At 41.2% G+C, this 20,080-nt stretch overlaps 2 protein-coding genes across 2 annotated transcripts in view; both read right to left on the bottom strand.

Annotated features, from left to right (window-relative positions):
- Positions 1-1,387: 1,387 nt before the first annotated feature.
- sod1 (superoxide dismutase 1, soluble) lies at positions 1,388-12,218 on the bottom strand. Its single transcript, XM_061899356.1, has 5 exons — positions 12,055-12,218; positions 7,792-7,888; positions 7,654-7,723; positions 1,798-1,915; positions 1,388-1,713 (listed from the first exon to the last, which is right to left on the bottom strand). The coding sequence occupies exons 1-5, from the start codon at positions 12,124-12,126 to the stop codon at positions 1,606-1,608; spliced, it is 465 nt and encodes a 154-aa protein (XP_061755340.1). The 5' UTR covers positions 12,127-12,218; the 3' UTR covers positions 1,388-1,605.
- Positions 12,219-16,394: 4,176 nt separating this feature from the next.
- The window catches only part of scaf4a (SR-related CTD-associated factor 4a), a 36,147-nt gene continuing 32,461 nt past the window's right edge, over positions 16,395-20,080 (bottom strand). The window contains exon 19 of the mRNA XM_061899331.1: positions 16,395-18,872. Within this exon, the coding sequence (XP_061755315.1) occupies positions 17,395-18,872 (1,478 nt within the window). The 3' untranslated portion in view covers positions 16,395-17,394. The remainder of the gene's footprint in view (positions 18,873-20,080) is intronic.

Raw genomic sequence — 20,080 nt, 5'->3', positions numbered from 1 at the left:
GTCTTTAAAATCCATAATTCAACCGAAAAAAAGAGAAAAACTAGCTAATTCGAAACTTTTGGAAAAAATAAAAATAAAAAAAATTATGGAACATCATAAGTAATTTTTCCTGATTAAGATTAATTTTAGAATTTTGATGACATGTTTTAAATAGGTTAAAATCCAATCTGCACTTTGTTAGAATATATAACAAATTGGACCAAGCTATATTTCTAACAAAGACAAATAATTTCTTCTATATTTTCCAGAACAACATTTTTAAAAGAAATTCAGAAGACTTCGAAATAAGATTTAAATTTGGTTCTACAGATTTTCTAGATTTGCCGGAATGTTTTTTTTTTTTTTTTAAATCATAAGTTTTAAGAAATATTTCACAAATATTCTTTGTGGAAAAAACAGAAGCTAAAATGAAGAATTTAATTAAAATGTATTAATCTTTACAATAAAAATAAATACATTTACTTGAACATTGATTTAAATTGTCAGGAAAGAAGAGGAAGGAATTTAAAAAGGTATGTGTTTAAAAATCCTAAAATCATTAAGGTTGATTTTTTTTTTTTAATTGTTTTTCTAAAAGTTATAAGAAAAATACATATTAAAAAAAATCAATGTAAACATTTAAGGGAAGAATGTAATACAAAATATAAATATGTCAAGACAGAATAAACTATATAGTCTATAGGCCCCTAAGATATGTAGATATCTAATGTGTTCATACACTGTTTATGTTGGATATGCGCATCTATGTGTGTATATATATATATATATATATATAACCTAATTAAATAGTTTTTTCAACTTAAAAGTAGCTGACAGTTTTTTTTTCTTCCTTCTCTGGGATTATACTCCCAGTTTTGATCTCGGACATCTGGTCACTTATAGCATAAAAGAATGTTTTATTACTGTTAAACAAAATATGAATAATAAAACATGTGTCCTTTATCATGGGTACATGTATGACAAAAACCAGTGGTATTGAGTGAGGTAAGATGAATTAAATGTGCTGATAGTTCATTGCGCCTGACAAATGTATTGCACTGAGTGGAGCAGATCACCACTCCAAGATGGCGGCCCCGCGTCTCGTTAGCGCCAGTAGGCAGTAGTGCTGTCTATTCTAGCCCGCCTAGCCAAATGATACTTCCGGTATCATTCCAGACATAAAATGTTAATAATCTTGACCTTTTACTTGGACATTTTGCTACACAATATTAGTTGGGGTCATATCTCCAGTTCTTTAGCAGCCAATAACATTGTAAATACAAAGCAACTGGTGAGGTTTTTACATTTTTAAATCTAGTTCTTGATATCAGTTTTATTTATTTTAATATACAAGCCAAAAGAAGCGAAACGTTAACATGTGACCTGACAGAATCCTAAAAAGAGAACATCATGAAGATGAACTTTATTACACTGTCAGTTTACAACATGTTAAGGAGATTGGCAGAAGAAAGAATAGTTTGTAAAGTAAGAAGAGTGGAAATGCTGGTCGTCAGCAACACCTGAGGCAAAAAACAAAAACAAACAGCTTCACAACGCTACACAAACACACTTCGTAGCTTAGTTGGTCTTTTAGGTGCTATGGGAAGAAAGAGTTGCCTCCATGTTTTACTGAGTGATGCCGATCACGCCGCAGGCCAGACGTGCGCCAGCATTGCCCGTCTTCAGGCTTTCCTCGTTGCCTCCTTTGCCCAGGTCGTCGGCTTTCTCATGGATCTACAAACAAATCCCGCACGCACGGTGAAAAGACCACAGGTGCAAAAGATACATTTCCGTCAGGGCAGAAGAAGAAGAACTGACCACCATGGTTCTTCCAATGATGGAGTTCTGGCCAGAGAGGGAGATGACTTTATCTGTGATGTCGAGTTTGGCCACGTTGTCCGCACTTGCAGTCACGTTGCCAAGGTCCCCCACGTGTCTGTCACGTAGCACAAGACAAATGTCACTGCTTTGAAAAGACAACAACTCACCTAAATAACAGTAGGGCTTAGCGATATAAGGCGGGTTTGTCTCTGTGCGATACAGAAAATGACAATCGTAGGGGTGTGACAGTACGTGTATTTGTATTGAACTGTTTCGGTACGGGGGTGTACCGAACTAGTTTGTACGCTAAAGTCTTAAGCTGCTTTGCTGCTTCTGCCTCTGTCAGCACCCAACATTGTCCCGCCCACACAACCTTCTGATTGCTTACATACAAAGCCAATCAGCAGTGTGTATTCAGAGCGATGTAACAACCAATCAGCAGTGTGCATTCAGAGCGATGTAACAACCAATCAGCAGTGTGTATTCAGAGCGATGTAACAACCAATCAGCAGTGAGTATTCAGAGCGATGTAACAACCAATCAGCAGTGTGTATTCAGAGCGATGTAACAACCAATCAGCAGTGTGTATTCAGAGCGATGTAACAACCAATCAGCAGTGTGTATTCAGAGCGATGTAACAACCAATCAGCAGTGTGTATTCAGAGCGATGTAACAACCAATCAGCAGTGAGTATTCAGAACACATGCAGTCAATGACACTACTTCCACATTCACACACTGATGGAGGGAGCTGCCATGCAAGGCGCTAACCAGCACCCATCAGGAGCAAGGGTGAAGTGTCTTGCTCAGGACACAACGGACGTGACGAGGTTGGTGCTAGGTGGGGATTGAACCAGGGACCCTCGGGTTGCGCACAGCCCCTCTAACACCATCCCTGGTTATTTATTTACCAAATTTGTAAACAATAGCTTTATCCTTTTAACTTTGGGAACACCATAATGATTCTACACACGTTAATCGACATTAAACAGCCTTAAGTTGTTGCTTAGATTAAATAAAACTTTTTTTCTACATATAAAAAGTGCAACATTAAACACTTTCAAGTCAACTCATGCTTAATTTATTACAGCATTTAGGAAGCCTGTAGTTGATTTTTATTATGTAAAAGTTATATTTTTGTCAACATGTGATAGCAGGGACCCTGCCATTCAAAACTAGGCTGCAACATTACTAATGATTCATGTAACTATTGCTGAAAAAAAAAAAAATAGTACAGTAGCAATAGGAAAGACTATTCATCCCTGAACACCATGGAGTTCAAGTGAAATAACAGACAGAGCTTTGCTGTCCCTAACACACAGCAAAATGAGCTAACGTTACGCTAAAAGCTAATTAGCTTTCAACTCAAGCTAGAACTGCGAGCAAGCTGAGCTGCAGTGCAAGTTTCTAGAAGGTCAACGGGCTCATAGTGATGTTACTAGTAGGTGACTGGGAGGTGTTTTTTTTTTTTTATCATTTGGGAAAAGTACACAGCCTTATGCTCACCTACTTAACACATATCTGCTCGATGCTGAAGCATTGACTAGATGCGCTCTGAATACGCACTGCTGATTGCTTACATACAGAGCGATAACAGCCAATCAGATGGTTGTGTGGGTGGGACAATGCTGGGTGCTGACACAGAGGCAGAAGAAGAAAAGCAACTTGTTAAGACTAGCTTAGAAACTCGTTCGAAACACCCCTGTACAGAAACGGTTCAATACAAATACACGCAACGTCACACCAATCTGATAAGACACAGGTTGCTTTATGCACACACACAACTTTGACAGCAGAAAGGAAACAATAAGTCACGTGTAAGAAGACAGGAAACACGGCCAGATCTACTTTTCTCTCACAGACAAAATTCCAATAGGGACAAACCACTTAACAACACAGTGGGCCTGTGATGACACACATTGCGATACAGACACACACATTAGTTCCAAGACAAGTGGATTGCATTACAGACACACTGATGCACATGCGGGTTTGCAAACAACTTTGCTCCACTAATACTTCCACTGTCAATGTTCTTTTCACTCATGGACCAGAAGTTACAGGTTTCATATTATTTTCTGCACAACGACTCATTTAGGCAAGACAGGCAGGTTTGTTTCCAAAGCACAAGTCATACAGCAGGCAATGCAAAGTGCTTTACAGGAAATTAAGGCAAAAAAAATAAAAATAAAAATCATATTTCACATTAAAATGTCAATACACAAACTTAAAAGTCAGATACAATCAGTGGTCATATACACATGTGGCGATTTGTTGGGCCGTGCCAGCAACTTATGAGTTACAAGTTTGATTCCAGCCTCTGCCATCCAAGTCACTGCCTTTGTGCCCTTGGGCAAGACACCTCACCCTTGCCCCCCAGCGCCGCTCACACTGGTGTAGGAATGGTTGGCCAGTTTGTGCCTGCAGCCCCTCCGACCACCGCCAAACTGGCAGCCACACTTCAGTCTACCCCAGGGAAGCTAAGGCTACTAATGCAGCTTACCACCACCAAACTGGCAGCCACACTTCAGTCTACCCCAGGGAAGCTAAGGCTACTAATGTAGCTTACCACCACCAAACTGGCAGCCACACTTCAGTCTACCCCAGGGAAGCTAAGGCTACTAATGTAGCTTACCACCACCAAACTGGCAGCCACACTTCAGTCTACCCCAGGGAAGCTATGGCTACTAATGTAGCTTACCACCACCAAACTGGCAGCCACACTTCAGTCTACCCCAGGGAAGCTAAGGCTACTAATGTAGCTTACCACCACCAAACTGGCAGCCACACTTCAGTCTACCCCAGGGAAGCTAAGGCTACTAATGTAGCTTACCACCACCAAACTGGCAGCCACACTTCAGTCTACCCCAGGGAAGCTATGGCTACTAATGTAGCTTACCACCACCAAACTGGCAGCCACACTTCAGTCTACCCCAGGGAAGCTATGGCTACTAATGTAGCTTACCACCACCAAACTGGCAGCCACACTTCAGTCTACCCCAGGGAAGCTATGGCTACTAATGTAGCTTACCACCACCAAACTGGCAGCCACACTTCAGTCTACCCCAGGGAAGCTAAGGCTACTAATGTAGCTTACCACCACCAAACTGGCAGCCACACTTCAGTCTACCCCAGGGAAGCTAAGGCTACTAATGTAGCTTACCACCACCACCACGTGTGAAGGTGCAGTGAATGAATGATGGGTTCTCACTTCTCCGAGCCCTTTGAGGATCTAGTGTATAGAAAAGGGCTAAACACAGTAAATCTAATCCATTATATTTAAATTAAATTAATGTAGTTTTCAGCCTGGATTTAAACATTGCCCAGCCCCTCTCACATCTTCAGGAATAATGTTTCTAGGTTTTAGAACAAATGCATATGTTTTTTTGGGCAATATTTGGAACCTGGCTGAAAAACTGACTTTAAATTGAACATGACAACTGATAGTATTTTATCGACGCTTTGATATAAATTTTACGTCTATGTACATTTGATTTTAGGTTTTGAATTAGATTTTTTACATTTTCTGCTAATCACCTCGAACTGCCTTATCTACGTTAATGGCAGGTCAAATGGAGTGACTTAATCCAAAAGATGGCGCCATTGTAGCTTCAGTACAAGCAGTAAGTGTGCCACACACTCGCTAAGGCGTCATTTAGCCCTCACATCGTCATGAAGAAAAGATTAAATATTTACACGAACAAAAGAAATATATAGGTCAGTGTTTTTCAACCACTGTGCGGCGGCACACTAGTGTGCCATGGGAGATTATGTAATTTCACATAATTGGATTAAAAATATTTGTTGCAAACCAGTAATTATAATTTGCATATGTGCCCTTGTTGAGTGTGTGTGCCGTCTAGAGCTCGGCATAGTAACCGTGTAATACTCTTCCATATCAGTAGGTGGCAGCAGGTAGCTAATTGCTTTGTAAATGTCGGGAACATGGTTTGTCGTGATCACAATGTGGGAGGCAGCATGCAGGTAAAAAAGGTATCTAACGCTTAAACCAAAAATAAACAAAAGGCGAGTGCTGCTAAGAAAAGGCATTGAAGCCTAGGGATGGCTATGCAAAAGAAAACTAAAACTGAACTGGCTGCAAAGTAAACAAAAACAGAATGCTGGACGACAGCAAAGACTTACAGCGTGTGGAGCAGACGGAGTCAACAAGGTATGTCCGTACATGACAACAATGTCCCCACAAAGGATAGTATCAAGTTAAATAATCTGGATTGCAAAGTAGATGCGGGGAATAGCACTCAAGGAAGACATGAAACTGCTACAGGAAAATACCAACAAAACAGGAAAAGCCACCAAAATAGGAGCGCACGACAAGAACTAAAACACGACAAAGGGAAAACACCAAAAAATAATGCATAAGTTACGGCGACGGTTGGTTATCCTTTGAATTCATATCCAACCATTTTGGGATTAATGTTTTGTTGTCAATATCGGCTGCTGAGTTTCATTTTTTTTTAATGTTTTCTGCTGGTGGTGTGCCTCAGAATTTTGTCAATGAAAAAAAAAAATGTGCCTTGGCTCAGAAAAGGTTGAAAAACACAGATATAGGTAATGTTTATTTAGCCTTTCCATGAGACTATTTTATTCAAAATGACATCACTTTCACATCCCCCAACCTTTTTCTCTTTATTACCATAAATAGATTGCTGACCTGAGGACGACACTAGGTTTTATACAACATTAGTAAAAATGAGGATTATCATTCTGGCAGCAACACATCTATATTGCAGCAGACTAGAGCTAATATATGATAGTCTCACAACCAGAGGTGGGTAGAGTAGCCAAAAATTGTACTCAAGTCAGAGTACTGTTACTTTAGAGATTTATTACTCAAGTAAAAGTCAGTAGTCACCCAAATATTTACTTAAGTAAAAAGTATGTTGTGAAAAAAACTACTCAAGTACTGAGTAACTGATGAGTAACCTGTTCCTTTAATGATGACGGCAACAAGTAATGCACAAAAACAAAAATAGCAATGAACAAATTCAGAGCCAGGAATATCTCTTAAGCAACTAAAACAATATACATTAAATATATATTTAGTTTTACACCATATTGAAAAAAAAATTGTAAATTATTTTACTTTTGCAACCTCATAATATTGGCTAAGTTTTATATTCATAAATGTAAGTTTCTCACTACCCGACCTGTTTTTTGTGCCTTTAAAAAAGGTTTACATTAAAACACTACCTCTAACAAGCAAAATGCTGTGAAAACAATGATGCTGTGTTCCAAATTTAAGTTATTTACTGAGATTGAGTGAGCCCATGGCTTTGCACTTTATTTTATATATATTTAGGCATACCATTTTAGTTACTTTGAATTTATAACCCCCTGGTGCTGTTTTTGTACTTACATTATTATTTTCAACTGTTTGTAAATGGTGAAATTCATAAATAAAGGTTTATTTAAAAAAAAAAGTGCAGTTAATCATGTGACCGCCTGGCTCTGATTGGTGAAATTGAGTCAAACGTCACCAGTGACTGCATTTGATTGGTGAAACGCAGGCATGTGATAGATCCTACTTTGAAGGTCTGTCGGACAAACCAAATTAAACAAAGCGTGCATTACCAGATTGATTAAAAAATAAATAAATAAATAAATCGGTGGAGTGTAGTGAGCTGAATGTAGATAAATGGAGCGAAGTAAAAGTAGCGTTTCTTGTCTTTAAATATACTCAAGTAAAAGTATGTTGTATTAAAAGTACTCTTAGAAGTACAATTTATCCCTAAAGTTCATCAAGTAAATGTAACGCGTTGCTACCCACCTCTGCTCACAACAGGGAAAGGTGTGAGCTCACCTGAGGTGACAAAATCCCAGGCCCAAGACTTACCGCTCTGTATCTTTTGGGCCGCCGTGAGTCTTGTTTTGGGGGTTGAAGTGGGGGCCGGCACTGATGCAGCCTGATCAACACACACGACAGCGTGAGTGGTATCTGACATTTACAAGTCTTTACTCCCCCGGTGCTTACCGTTAGTGTTGTCTCCGAAGGAGTGCACGTGGAAGCCATGCTCCCCGGGCGTGAGGCCTTTGATTTCACCCGTCAGCTTCACCGGGGACGAGTCGTTCTAAAGCAGATGGACAACATTTTTTACTACTGCGCTCACCTGCATAACAAAATATTTACACTTTCATTAACGGCCTGCGGAACATTCTAAAAATACCATGGTTGTCAAAGTTAACGTAACAACTGAACATTTTAATAACAATTTTTTTTTTAACGACCATTTAATGCACACGGGTAATTTTCTAAGTTTGGGCCGGGCCGCAGCGGGACTTCACATGCTACTGAGCGAGCAGAAAGAACATCAGAAGCACTTATCCAGGAAGAAAAATACAGATTAAATCAGCAAACACCTTTGACAATCAAAGCATGATCGTAACAATCCACATTTTGTTATTACTGCATGAAACTGCCATGTAAACATGGAAGTGTAGCTCCTTCTCTGAATACAAGTGCTCCTACAGCAGGAAAACTAATTCTGTATTCCTACTAAATCTGGCAAGACACCAATAGACTGCAGGTAATTTTATATCATTGTCATTAAAAGAGTGTTTGTCCTTTTTGTGTTGAGCAGTTTAAAACATGTTCACCCCCATCCTCAAGAAACCCGGTCTGGACCCCAACAACTACAGACCCATCTCCAACCTCCCCTTCCTCTCTAAATTTCTTGAACGTGCAGTTGCCTCCCAAATCAAATCCTACCTTCACCACAATAACCTATACGAAATGTTCCAATCCAACTTCCGCTCACTCCACAGCACAGAATTTGCCCTCTTCAAGGTCACCAATGACATCCTTCTCTCCGCCAACTCTGGTTCCCTCTCCATCCTCGACCTCAGTGCTGCCTTCGACACCATCAACCACTCCATCCTCCTATCACGCCTCCCTTGCTTTATCCGGCACTGCCCTCTCCTGGATAAAATCCTACCTCTCTGACCGTCAGCAATTCATCTCAACCAACAACTGCACCTCCTCCACGGCGTCCCCCAGGGCTCAGTACTCGGCCCACTACTCTTCACCATCTACCTCCTACCTTTATGTCAGATCTTCCGCCACCACGGCCTTCGGGAGAATCATTAAATAAGAAAACTAGTGAGAAACAAAATAACCAGGAACTAATAATCTTATAATATTGCATTTTTTTGTGTCCGATTGTGCTGCTTTTTAGTAAGGCTGAGTCAATATAGGTAATGACGTCACGACTTGGCACTTTTAAGATATTCAAGGTCTGCCGATAAACGCATTTTTAATGTCACTTAATTTGCATAGATAGTAAACCAATAGAATAGGACGAATACATAATGTTTTTATTTTTAATTATAATTATTATTTATATTAAAGGCCTACTGAAAGCCACTACTAGCGACCACGCAGTCTGATAGTTTATATATCAATGATGAAATATTAACATTGCAACACATGACAATACAGCCGCTTTAGTTTACTAAATTACAATTTTAAATTTCCCACGACGTATCCTGTTGAAAACGTTGCGAAATGATGACGCGTGATTGTGGCGTTATTGGTTGTAGCGGACATATTAGCCTAGCACCACACACGGCTAAAAGTAGTCCTTTTACATCACATAAATACACATTACTTTGGACATCTGTGTTGTTGAATGTTTTGCAATTTGTTCAATTAATACTGGAGACTATAAAGAATGATGCTGATGGTGGAAAGCAGTGTATTGCAGCTGCCTTTGGCAACCGAAACACAGTTTGTTGTGAAGCTTTAACACAGAGCGGTGAAGCGAACATGTTTCTCTACATGTCAACCAAATGTGATATTAAGTCGGCTCTTACCGGACACTTGAGCAAATTGTGCCAACTCCTCCTGCAGCTGTGATATTGGCTCCTCTCAGAGACACTGGCGTTCACCGCAGCCCTCCGACTTTCAGGTATGACTTTATAATCTCACTGAAACACTATGAACACAATAAGCAGATAAGGAAATGTTCCAGAATTATCCTAGTAAATGTGTCTAGTAACATCTGAATCGCTCTCACTGCTGCCACCTGGCGCCTTCGCCTTTTCTTTAGTGCTTCACTCTAACTTTCTTCATCCACAAATCTGTCATTCTTGCTCAAATTAATGGGGAAATTGTTGCTTTCTCGGTCCGAATCGCTCTAGCTGCTGGTGGCTGTGATTATAAACAATGTGAGGAGCTCCACAACCCGTGATATCACACACACATCGTCTGCTACTTTCGGTTGAGGCAAGGCTTTTTTATTAGCGACCAAATGTTGCAAACTTTATCGTCAATGTTCTCTACTAAATCCTTTCAGCAAAAATATGGCAATATTGCGAAATGATCAAGTATGACAGAATGGACCTGCTATCCCCGTTTGAATAAGAACATCTCATTTCAGTAGGCCTTTAAACACATGGTCGCACAATTCTTCATACTTTATTGGTCCTTTTGTTTCATATTACCTAGTTTCAAGTATTTTATTTCTATTTTTCAACGACAACATATAGTGACCCCGCCCATGGGGAAAGTGCAATTTCAATGTAATGTACATTTGGTAATCAGATTTCAAAATAAAATAACATTCCCACAACCAACAGGCTGTCGGCAACAGATGACACCTGCTGGCAGACAGGAACGTTTCCGGGAGAATTATTAAAGGCCTACTTATTTAAACGGGGATAGCAGGTCCATTCTATGTGTCAAACTTGATCATTTCGCGATGTTGCCATATTTTTGCTGAGAGGATTTAGTAGAGAACAGACAAAGTTTGCAACTTTTGGTCGCTAATGAAAAAGCCTTGCCTGTACAGGAAGTAGCAGACGATGTGCGCGTGACGTCACGGGTTGTGGAGCTCCTCACATCGTTTATAATCACAGCCACCAGCAGCTAGAGCGATTCGGACCGAGAAAGCGACAATTTCCCCATTAATTTGAGCGAGGATTAATGATTCGTGGATGAGGATAGCGAGAGTAAAGGACTAGAAAAAAAGAAAAGAAAAAAAAAAAGACAGGGCAGTGGGAGCAATTCAGATGTTATTAGACACATTTACTTATTGTGTTACTAGTGTTTTAGTGAGATTATATAGTACCTGGAAGTTGGAGGGGTGTGGCCACGGGTGTGGTGACCGCCAGTGTCTCTAAGGGAAGACGCAAGCTCCGCTCACAACTACGGTAAGAGCCGACTTATTACCACAATTCTCACCGAAACCTGCCGGTTGACATGTAGTCGGGAACCATGTTTGCTTGACCGCTCTTCTCCATAGTAAAGCCTCACTTTCGGGAATTTTAAACAAGGAAACATCGGCTGTGTTTGTGTTGCTAAAGGCAGCTGCAGTGCACCGCTTACCACCGCCATCTTTCTACTTCGACTTCTCCATTATTAATTGAACAAATTGCAAAAGATTCAGCAACACAAATGTCCAGAATACTGCGTAATTATGCGATTAAAGCAGACTTCCAGCTTGGATCGGGCTGGAAGAACATGTCTGCTACAACCGGTGACGTCAAACGCAGACGTCATCATTCCGCGACGTTTTCAACAGAAAACTTCGCGGGAAATTTAAAATTGCAATTTAGTAAACTAAAAAGGCCGTTATTGGCTTGTGTTGCAATGTTAGTTTATATCAATGATGAAGACTTAGACTGCGTGATCGGTACCAGTGGGTTTCAGTAGGCCTTTAAATAAGAAAAACTAGTGAAAAACAAAATACCGGATACTAATAATCTTATGGTATTGCATTTTTTTGTGTCCGATTATGCTGCTTTTTAGCAGGGCTGAGTCAATGTAGGCAATGACGTCACGTCATGACTCGGCAGTTTTAAGATAATCAGCGTCTGCCGATAAACGCATTTTTAATGTCACCTAATGTGCATGGATAGAACAGGACGCTTACATAAATAATGTTTTTATTTTTAATTATAATTTTTATTACTATTATTAAGTGCGACGGAAATGACGGCCTTACGCAACAGGCGTCAATCATTAAACCCGCGTGCAAAGGTTACAAGTTCAGTAGTGAGTAACCGCCGCAAACGTCAACATAATTATGTTACAGCCCCGGACGGCGTAAGGACAACATTTTTAGTCACTTTTTATTGACCGAATTAGGAGGAAGACGTGCACGAAGTTGTCAACATTCTAAGCAGGCACTAAAACGGACAACTATGCTAACTTAGCAGGCTAGCAACGTCACACCGTAGACTCGACTCGAACGCCTCAAAATGTCGCTTTGGTGGATTAAAGTGTGAAATGACTAACCTCCTGCTCGAAGAACACAGTGCCGGAGGTCTCCCCGGCTCCTTTCAGCATACAAACAGCTTTGAAGACCATCTTTGCGGTAATTTGAGGAGGAGATTCTTATTCACGTCACTGTTGCTGCCGCTGCGACTCATTGAATAACACGCCACAACCGAACTTTATATGCCGCACAAGGGGGCGGGCTTTAACAACAGCCAATCACAGGTGAGCATTGGCAAACTCCCAGCTTCTGGATTGGTCAGTGTGGATTATTGCTTCCGCGACCAAGAGACCGATTTTTATACAATAAACCTGTTTTGTACTTACTTTGATTATTATTTATCAACAAGGGAATAAGCGGTAGAAAATGGATGGATGGTTGTTTGTAAATTTTGGAATCCATAAATAGAAGTTTATGTATATCTATATATATATATAAAAATAATAATAATAATAATAATAAAACCGATTTAATCAACAACAATATGCTACTTAAATGGATAACTTTCCCCCTCTCAGCGTGTTCTTTTAATCACCAAATCTTTGAGCATTCCTCTTTTTCTCTGCAAAACTCATATACTTTTCCAAAGTGGATTGTCCTTGTACCGTTTGACTCCAGTTCCCATGGAAACAGCTCCCTGCGCTGGTTTCCCTCGATGGGCGTTGCCGCTCGCAAATGGTCCACACCCTAAAGCAGGGGGCACCAAGGCGGGCACCAAGGCGGGCACCAGGTCGCCCGTAAGGACCAGATGAGTCGAGCGCTGGCCTGTTCTAAAAATAACTCAAATAGCAGCACTTACCAGTGAGCTGCCTCTATTTTTTAAATTGTATTTATTTACTGGCAAGCTGGTCTCGCTTTGCTCGACATTTTTAATTCTAAGAGAGACAAAACTCAAATAGAATTTGAAAATCCAAGAAAATATTTTAAATAATTGGTTTTCATTTGTTTGAATAAATTCATTTATTTTTTTACTTTGCTTCTTATAACTTTCAGAAAGACAATTTTTGAGAAAAAAATAAAACCTTAAAAATGATAGGATTTTTAAACACATATACCTTTTTACCTTTTAAATTCGTTCCTTATCTTTCCTGACAATTTAAATCAATGTTCAAGTAAATAAAAAAAACATTATTGTAAAGAATGATAAATACATTTTAATTTAATTTATTTTAGCTTCTGTTTTTTCGACTAAGAATATTTGTGAAATATTTCTTCAAACTTATCATGATTAAAATTCCCAAAAAATATTCTGGCAAATCTACAAAAACTTTAGAATAAAATTTAAATCTTATTTCAAAGTCTTTTGAATTTCTTTAAAAATTTTTATTCTGGAAAATCTAGAAGAAGTTAGAAATATAGCTTGGTCCAATTTGTTATATATTCTAACAAAGTGCAGGTTGGATTTGAACCTATTTAAAACATGTCATCAAAATTCTAAAATTAATCTTAATCAGGAAAAATTACTAAAGATGTTCCATAAATTATTTTTTTAATTTTTTCAAAAACATTCGAATTCGCTAGTTTTTCCTCTTCTTTTGTTTCGGTTGAATTTTGAATTTTAAAGAGTTGTAATTGAAGATAAACTATGTTTCAAAATTTTATTTTCATTTTTTTCCTGTTTTCTCCTCTTTTAAACCGATCAATTAAGTGTTTTTTTTCATCATTTATTCTCTACAAAAAACCTTCCGTAAAAGGAAAAAAAAATGTACAACGGAATGACAGACAGAAATTATATATATATATATATATATATATATATATATATATATATATATATATATATTTATTTATTTATTTATCAAAGGTAAATTGAGCAAATTGGCTATTTCTGGCAATTTATGTAAGTGTGTATCAAACTGGTGGCCCTTGGCATGAATCAGTAGCCAAGAAGTAGCTCTTGCTTTCAAAAAGGTTGCTGCCCCCTGCTGTAAAGTGTCAGGGCTGCATGGTGGGATCTTTTCTATGTGTGTTAATTTAAAACCAGCCACTTATATTTATGCCTAATTATGTTATATTAATTACATGATGATTAGCGTGCAGAAACATGATGGAAAGATCCAAATATAATTCAATTATGTGTATGTTTATGCCAGTAATATATGCAGTAGTTAGCATTAAAATGTTCAATTCCTTCAAGTAATAATTATTTTATTGAGCATATTTGTATTTTGATTCAAATAAAGTTATAAAAAAATAAATGACTGACAATGCAAAGAGTATAACTCCACTTGCCAGTAGATACACACACAATAGATACACACACAGTAGATACACACACAGTAGATACACACACAATAGATACACACACAATAGATACACACACAATAGATACACACACAATAGATACACACACACTTCATGTCTACACAGTTCACTCCATTTTGTGAAAATGTAAGAAAAAAAGAGCAAAACATTGAAATTTAATGAGAAAAATAAAATTTGCATTAAATAATATATTTAGTCGCCTATAACACCAAGTTTTGTCTTTAAATAAATCTGTTTTTAATATATATATATTTTTAAATACAAACATCAAAATGGCCTTCGCACATTTCATTTCTCAGTCTGTGGCCCTTGGCGGGAAAAGTCTACAGACCCCTGATTTAAACGGAAGCTGTCAGAACAAAAATAAAATATTTACAAAGTTTAGTTTGTTAATTGAGGATGAAAATACTAACTTATGAATCCATTTGAAAAATTACAACTATGATAAACACGGTTAAATGTTTAACTGAACAGCCATTTTTGTACATGCAGAGCTTTTGACACTTATTCAGTTGCAAAATCCTATTACTATTATTATTATTATATTATTGCAGGGGAAAGAGCAGCAACGATCGGGGGAAAAAAAGAGCAAAACAATCGGAATGTAATGACAAAAGGCTAAAATGTTATATTAATATTAAAATACTTAAGTCACATATTATACACAACTGAAACAAAGTTCATTTTTAAAAATATAAATATGTACATATATATATATATATATATATATATATACATATACAGTGGGGCAAAAAAGTATTTAGTCAGCCAGCGATGGTGCAAGTTCTCCCACTTCAAATGATGACAGAGGTCTGTCATTTTCATCATAGGTACACTTCAACTGGGAGAGACAGAATGTGACAAAAAAACAATCCAGGAATTCACATTGTAGGAATTTTAAAGAATTTATTTTTAAATTATGGTGGAAAATAAGTATTTGGTCAAGCATTCAAAGCTCTCATTGATGGAAGGAGGTTTTGGCTCCAAATCTCAGGATACATGGCCCCATTCATTCTTTCCTTAACACGGATCAATCGTCCTGTCCCCTTAGCAGAAAAACAGCCCCAAAGCATGATGTTTCCACCCCCATGCTTCACAGTAGGTATGGTGTTCTTGGGATGCAACTCAGTATTCTTCTTCCTCCAAACACCACCAGTTGAGTTTATACCAAAAAGTTCTATTTTGGTTTCATCTGACCACATGACATTCTCCCAATCCTCTGCTGTATCATCCATGTGCTCTCTGGCAAACTTCAGACGGGCCTGGACATGCACTGGCTTAAACAGGGGGACACGTCTGGCACTGCAGGATTTGATTCCCCGTCAGCTAAGTGTTTTACTGATGGTAACCTTAGTTACTTTGGTCCCAGCTCTCTGCAGGTCATTCACCAGGTCCCCCGTGTGGTTCTGGGATTTTTGCTCACCGTTCTCATGATCATTTTGACCCCATGGGATGAGATCTTGCTTGGAGCCCCAGATCGAGGGAGATTATCAGTGGTCTTGTATGTCTTCCATTTTCTGATAATTGCTCCCACAGTTGATTTTATCACACCAAGCTGCTTGTAGATTCACTCTTCCCAGTCTGGTGCACGTCTACAATTATTTTCCGGGTGTCCTTCGACCGCTCTTTGGTCTTGGCCATAGTGGAGTTTGGAGTCTGACTGTTTGAGGCTGTGGACAGGTGTCTTTTATACAGATAACGAGTTCAAACAAGTGCCATTAATACAGGTAACGAGTGGAGGACAGAAGAGCTTCTTAAAGAAGTTACAGGGATCTTCCTTGTTTGAAATGACCAAATACTTATTTTCCACCATAATTTACAAATAAATTCTTTAAAATTCCTACAATGTGAATTCCTGGATTTTTTCCCACATTCTGTCTCTCCCAGTTGAAGTGTACCTATGATGAAAATGACACACCTCTGTCATCATTTGAAGTGGGAGAACTTGCACAATCGCTGGCTGACTAAATACTTTTTTGCCCCACTGTATATGTATGTATGTATGTATATATATATATATACACACACATGCATACATCTTTTTCATCTGGCAGAACAAATGCACTTTAGGTTAAAAAAAAGACAAATGGACACATTTTGGTACAAAAATAGTTTATTAAAAACCTTTTTGTGGCTGAAATGTTGAACATTTTACATCCATGTCTTTTGTACGGTCAATGTTCACACATTTGGGCGTTAAGCTGAAAGCAAAAGGCCGTAGCGAGTCCTTCACATTTGCTACCGGGACCGACTCGCTGGAGAGAGAAGAGCGGCGTGCCTCCTCGGTGCCGACAGTCAACAGTTTATGTACAGAGGGCCGATCCAAGCAGGGCTCTTCATTTGTGATTACGATGATTGGAGGCGATCACTACAAATCACGTAGGTGGGACAAAGTCTGTTTAGTGAGGAAAAACACACAGTGGCACTAATAAAAGCAAACAAATCAGCCCAGGTGAGTTCATCATGTGTAAGCTTCTTACTGCTCTGGAGACGTCGATCTCTACGTCAGGTGACACTTTCAGCATTTTTAGCTTGGCCTGCTCCCAAATTGTGTTTTTTTTTTACAGGGAATGTATTGTAGTTAGTGTATTTGTATAATAGTTGCGCATGAACACAGCAGATGCACATGCTATATGAATGTTTGCCTCATTCCTGTGAGAATCCTGCGTGTGAGCGAGGCTTTAAGGAGTGGGGGAGGGGTCGCTTTATCCAGGACGAGCGTCTGTGAAGAGATAACTCTGTGTCGTCCTTCTTTGTCGGACTTGTCAGGTCTTCACGTGGAGGAAAACACCATTCCTTGCGCGGTGAGGAACGAAGCAGAAACGGATCGGTTTTTGCAGCTGATCCTTGAAAATTGGAGTGACGGAAAACGAAGCGAACGCGAGACCGGAACACACGACGGCTGTTGTCATGGAGTAAAAAGAACAAAAGCTTGTAAAAGTCGTTTAAAAGAAGGAATCTACTTTGATGGAGACAGAAGTCAAAATGGACATGCAAGAACTCAGTTCTCAGGTGGCGACTCCCATGTGATCGCTTGTGGACCAGGTCATGGAGTCATGGGACCAGTTTAGACACAGGTAGTATTCCGCAGGAGTCTATGAGGCCGCCTCCGGTTTGGCCTCCATGGACTCGGTCTGAGCCTCGGAAGACGGCGGCTTAGCGGCGTCTGGTTGCGGGGGAGGAGCCGGGGATGCCGATTCAGTAGTTTTTGGAGGGGCTTCCAAAACAGGTCCTTTACATATATCCGTGGAAGCCGCTGGCTGCGGAGCCGCCGGCTGTGTAGCCGACGACTGCGGAGCCGACGACTGCGGAGCCGACTGCGGAGCCGACTGCGGAGCCGACTGCGGAGCCGACTGCGGAGCCGACGACTGCGGAGCTGCCGGCTGCGGAGCCGACGACTGCGGAGCTGCCGGCTGCGGAGCCGACGACTGCGGAGCTGCCGGCTGCGGAGCCGACGACTGCGGAGCTGCCGGCTGCGGAGCCGACTGCGGAGCTGCCGACTGCGGAGCCGGCTGCGGAGCTGCCGACTGCGGAGCCGCCGGCTGTAGAGCCGCAGGCTGGGGAGCTGCCGGCTGCGGAGCCGCCGACTGCGGAGTCGTCGACTGCGGAGTCGTCGACTGCGGAGCCGCCGGCTGTGGAGCCGCAGGCTGCGGAGCCTCAGGGCTGCGAAACTTGTCCATGTTCTCCAGCACGGCCAACCGGTCGTCGCGGTCCCACCGTGTGGTCCTCTCGCGGCGTCTGGGCCGCGCGGCTTCTTTGCCGTCTGCTCCTCTTCCGCTCTCCCGACTTGCGCCGTCCGCCCTTCCTCTGTCACCGCCTTCGCCCCTCCCGTTCTCCCGCTCTCCGTCGCCGCCCCTCCCTCGCTCCCATTCTCGATCCAGGCTGCTTCGCCGGTCCCTCCAGTCTCGTCGGTCTCTGTCCCTCTCCCAGCCGCCGCCACGCTGATCGCCGTCTTCCTGCCAGCCGCCAAGTCTGTCCCTCGCGTCCATTCTGTCGCCGCCCCGCGCTCTGTCGCCGAACGGACGCCTGGCGCCCCCAAACCCTCGATCTCTCTCCCGGTCCCGCTCCCGGTCCCGGTCCCGCTCCCGCTCCCGGTCCCGATCAGGCTCCCGGTCCCGCTCCCGATCAGGCTCCCGCTCCCGGTCCCGCTCCCGATCAGGCTCCTGGTCCCTGAATCCCGTCCACTCACCCCTGATAGGGCGGCCGCTCCTTTCCTCGGGCCCGTCGCCCGAACGGGGGACCCCTGGTCTGACAAAGGGAGGAGGGGGCCCGTGAGGGGGCGGCCCATGTGGAGGGAAGGGAGGTCTGATGCTGTGCAAAGGGGGCATCCCAAACCCCCCTTTGGGCGGAGGAGCGTCGTGGCGGATCATCGGCGCGTGAGGCCCCCTGTGCATAATCTGCTGTTGGACGGGGGGCATGGCGGGGGGGTGTGGCCCCCGGGGTGGAGGGAAACGCTGACCGTGCAGCATGGGAGGACCCGGGGGCCGCTGCATTGGGATTAAACTGGGCCGTGCCCCCAGCAGACCCCCGGTAGGAGGCTGGATGCTTCCTGGAGGGGCGCCGACCTGGTTACCTGCAGCCCAAGACAAACAGCGTTAGGAAAGTTGATTTATTGGGGGTGCACAAAAAAATAAATCAATTCACATCCGAATCGCAGCACTTAGTCTCAGTCAATGCATCATTTTGTTAGAATGAATATGTGTAAGTTATCACACAATTTTAGTATGCTCAAAGTCCGTTGCTATAGTTATTAACTATTATGCTCAAGTTAGACTTTTGTATCTGTGCAAGGACGAAACTTCTTGTCTGAGGGGTGGCTTCAGCCGCAGATTTTATCTTTGTTTTAGCCCGCTGACAGCCAAGGACTTCAAGGACCTCAACGAAGATAACACGACAGCACGCAGACGAAGCAGAGACCAGGCGAAATCACAAGGCCCCAGCACACTCCGGCACATATTGGGCATACTGGAGCTGCTTTGCATAATAGGTGTGACCACTCCTTTTAGAGGCGGCCTCAGTGATGTAGACTGGGGAACTCCTGATTAAATAGAGGGACGCAGGAGCTGTACCTAAGAGCGTAGGGCGAGACTGTGACTAAGTGTGCAGCTCCATGTGTTCTCCTCATGAGCTAAATTGAACTCTCGTCTCTGCATGATTCCTTTCTTCTTGTCTGTTTAATAGATGTCATCAGTGTTTGAACCTGACACATTTTCAAAAATAAAAATGTTTTTTTTTTTTATAAAAATGCATTTTTAAAAATACGTTTTTAGACAATTTCCATTCAACCTGTTTTGAAACAGTTTCATTATAATTATTATACCAAATAATATGCAATCAGTTTGAATCAAGAATTGGGTTGAAACGAGAATCGGTTCTGAATCGAATCGTCACCCCAGGAATCGGATCGAATTGATGGGTGCAGCGGTGTCAAAAACTGTGTTTAAATGGATTTATTTTTCAGTTCTTTAAAAAAAATTTACATTAAATTTTTCGATTTTTCAATCGCGAAAAATCACGATTCTTATTTCTAACGACTCTTAATCAATTTTTATTTTTATATATGTCCTGTCCAGCCACTCAGGCAAACCATACTTTTGATGTAGAGAAGGGGTGCCAAGTTAGTTTTGGAGGAAATGCTATTCCTGGTAAAATCATGGCATAAAAAGACGACTGTTTAGTCTTAAAGTTGCCAAAAATAGAACAAGCACATTCTGAACATGTAAAAACCACAAATAAACCTCTTGGCAAAACATTCCAAGTTAGTTGGAAATTCTGAGGAAA

Source organism: Nerophis ophidion, linkage group LG04, assembly GCF_033978795.1.
Source record: "Nerophis ophidion isolate RoL-2023_Sa linkage group LG04, RoL_Noph_v1.0, whole genome shotgun sequence".
Taxonomy (NCBI): domain Eukaryota; kingdom Metazoa; phylum Chordata; class Actinopteri; order Syngnathiformes; family Syngnathidae; genus Nerophis; species Nerophis ophidion.
This window is presented reverse-complemented; position numbering and strand designations above follow the sequence as displayed.

Excerpts from the sequence above, each read along its gene's own strand:
- sod1 (XM_061899356.1), bottom strand. The coding sequence starts at position 12,126 with ATGGTCTTCAAAGCTGTTTGTATGCTGAAAGGAGCCGGGGAGACCTCC. Across the intron at positions 7,724-7,791 it reads CTTCGGAGACAACACTAACG|GCTGCATCAGTGCCGGCCCC; the intron begins GTAAGCACCGGG and ends TGTGTTGATCAG. Across the intron at positions 1,714-1,797 it reads TCATTGGAAGAACCATGGTG|ATCCATGAGAAAGCCGACGA; the intron begins GTCAGTTCTTCT and ends ATTTGTTTGTAG.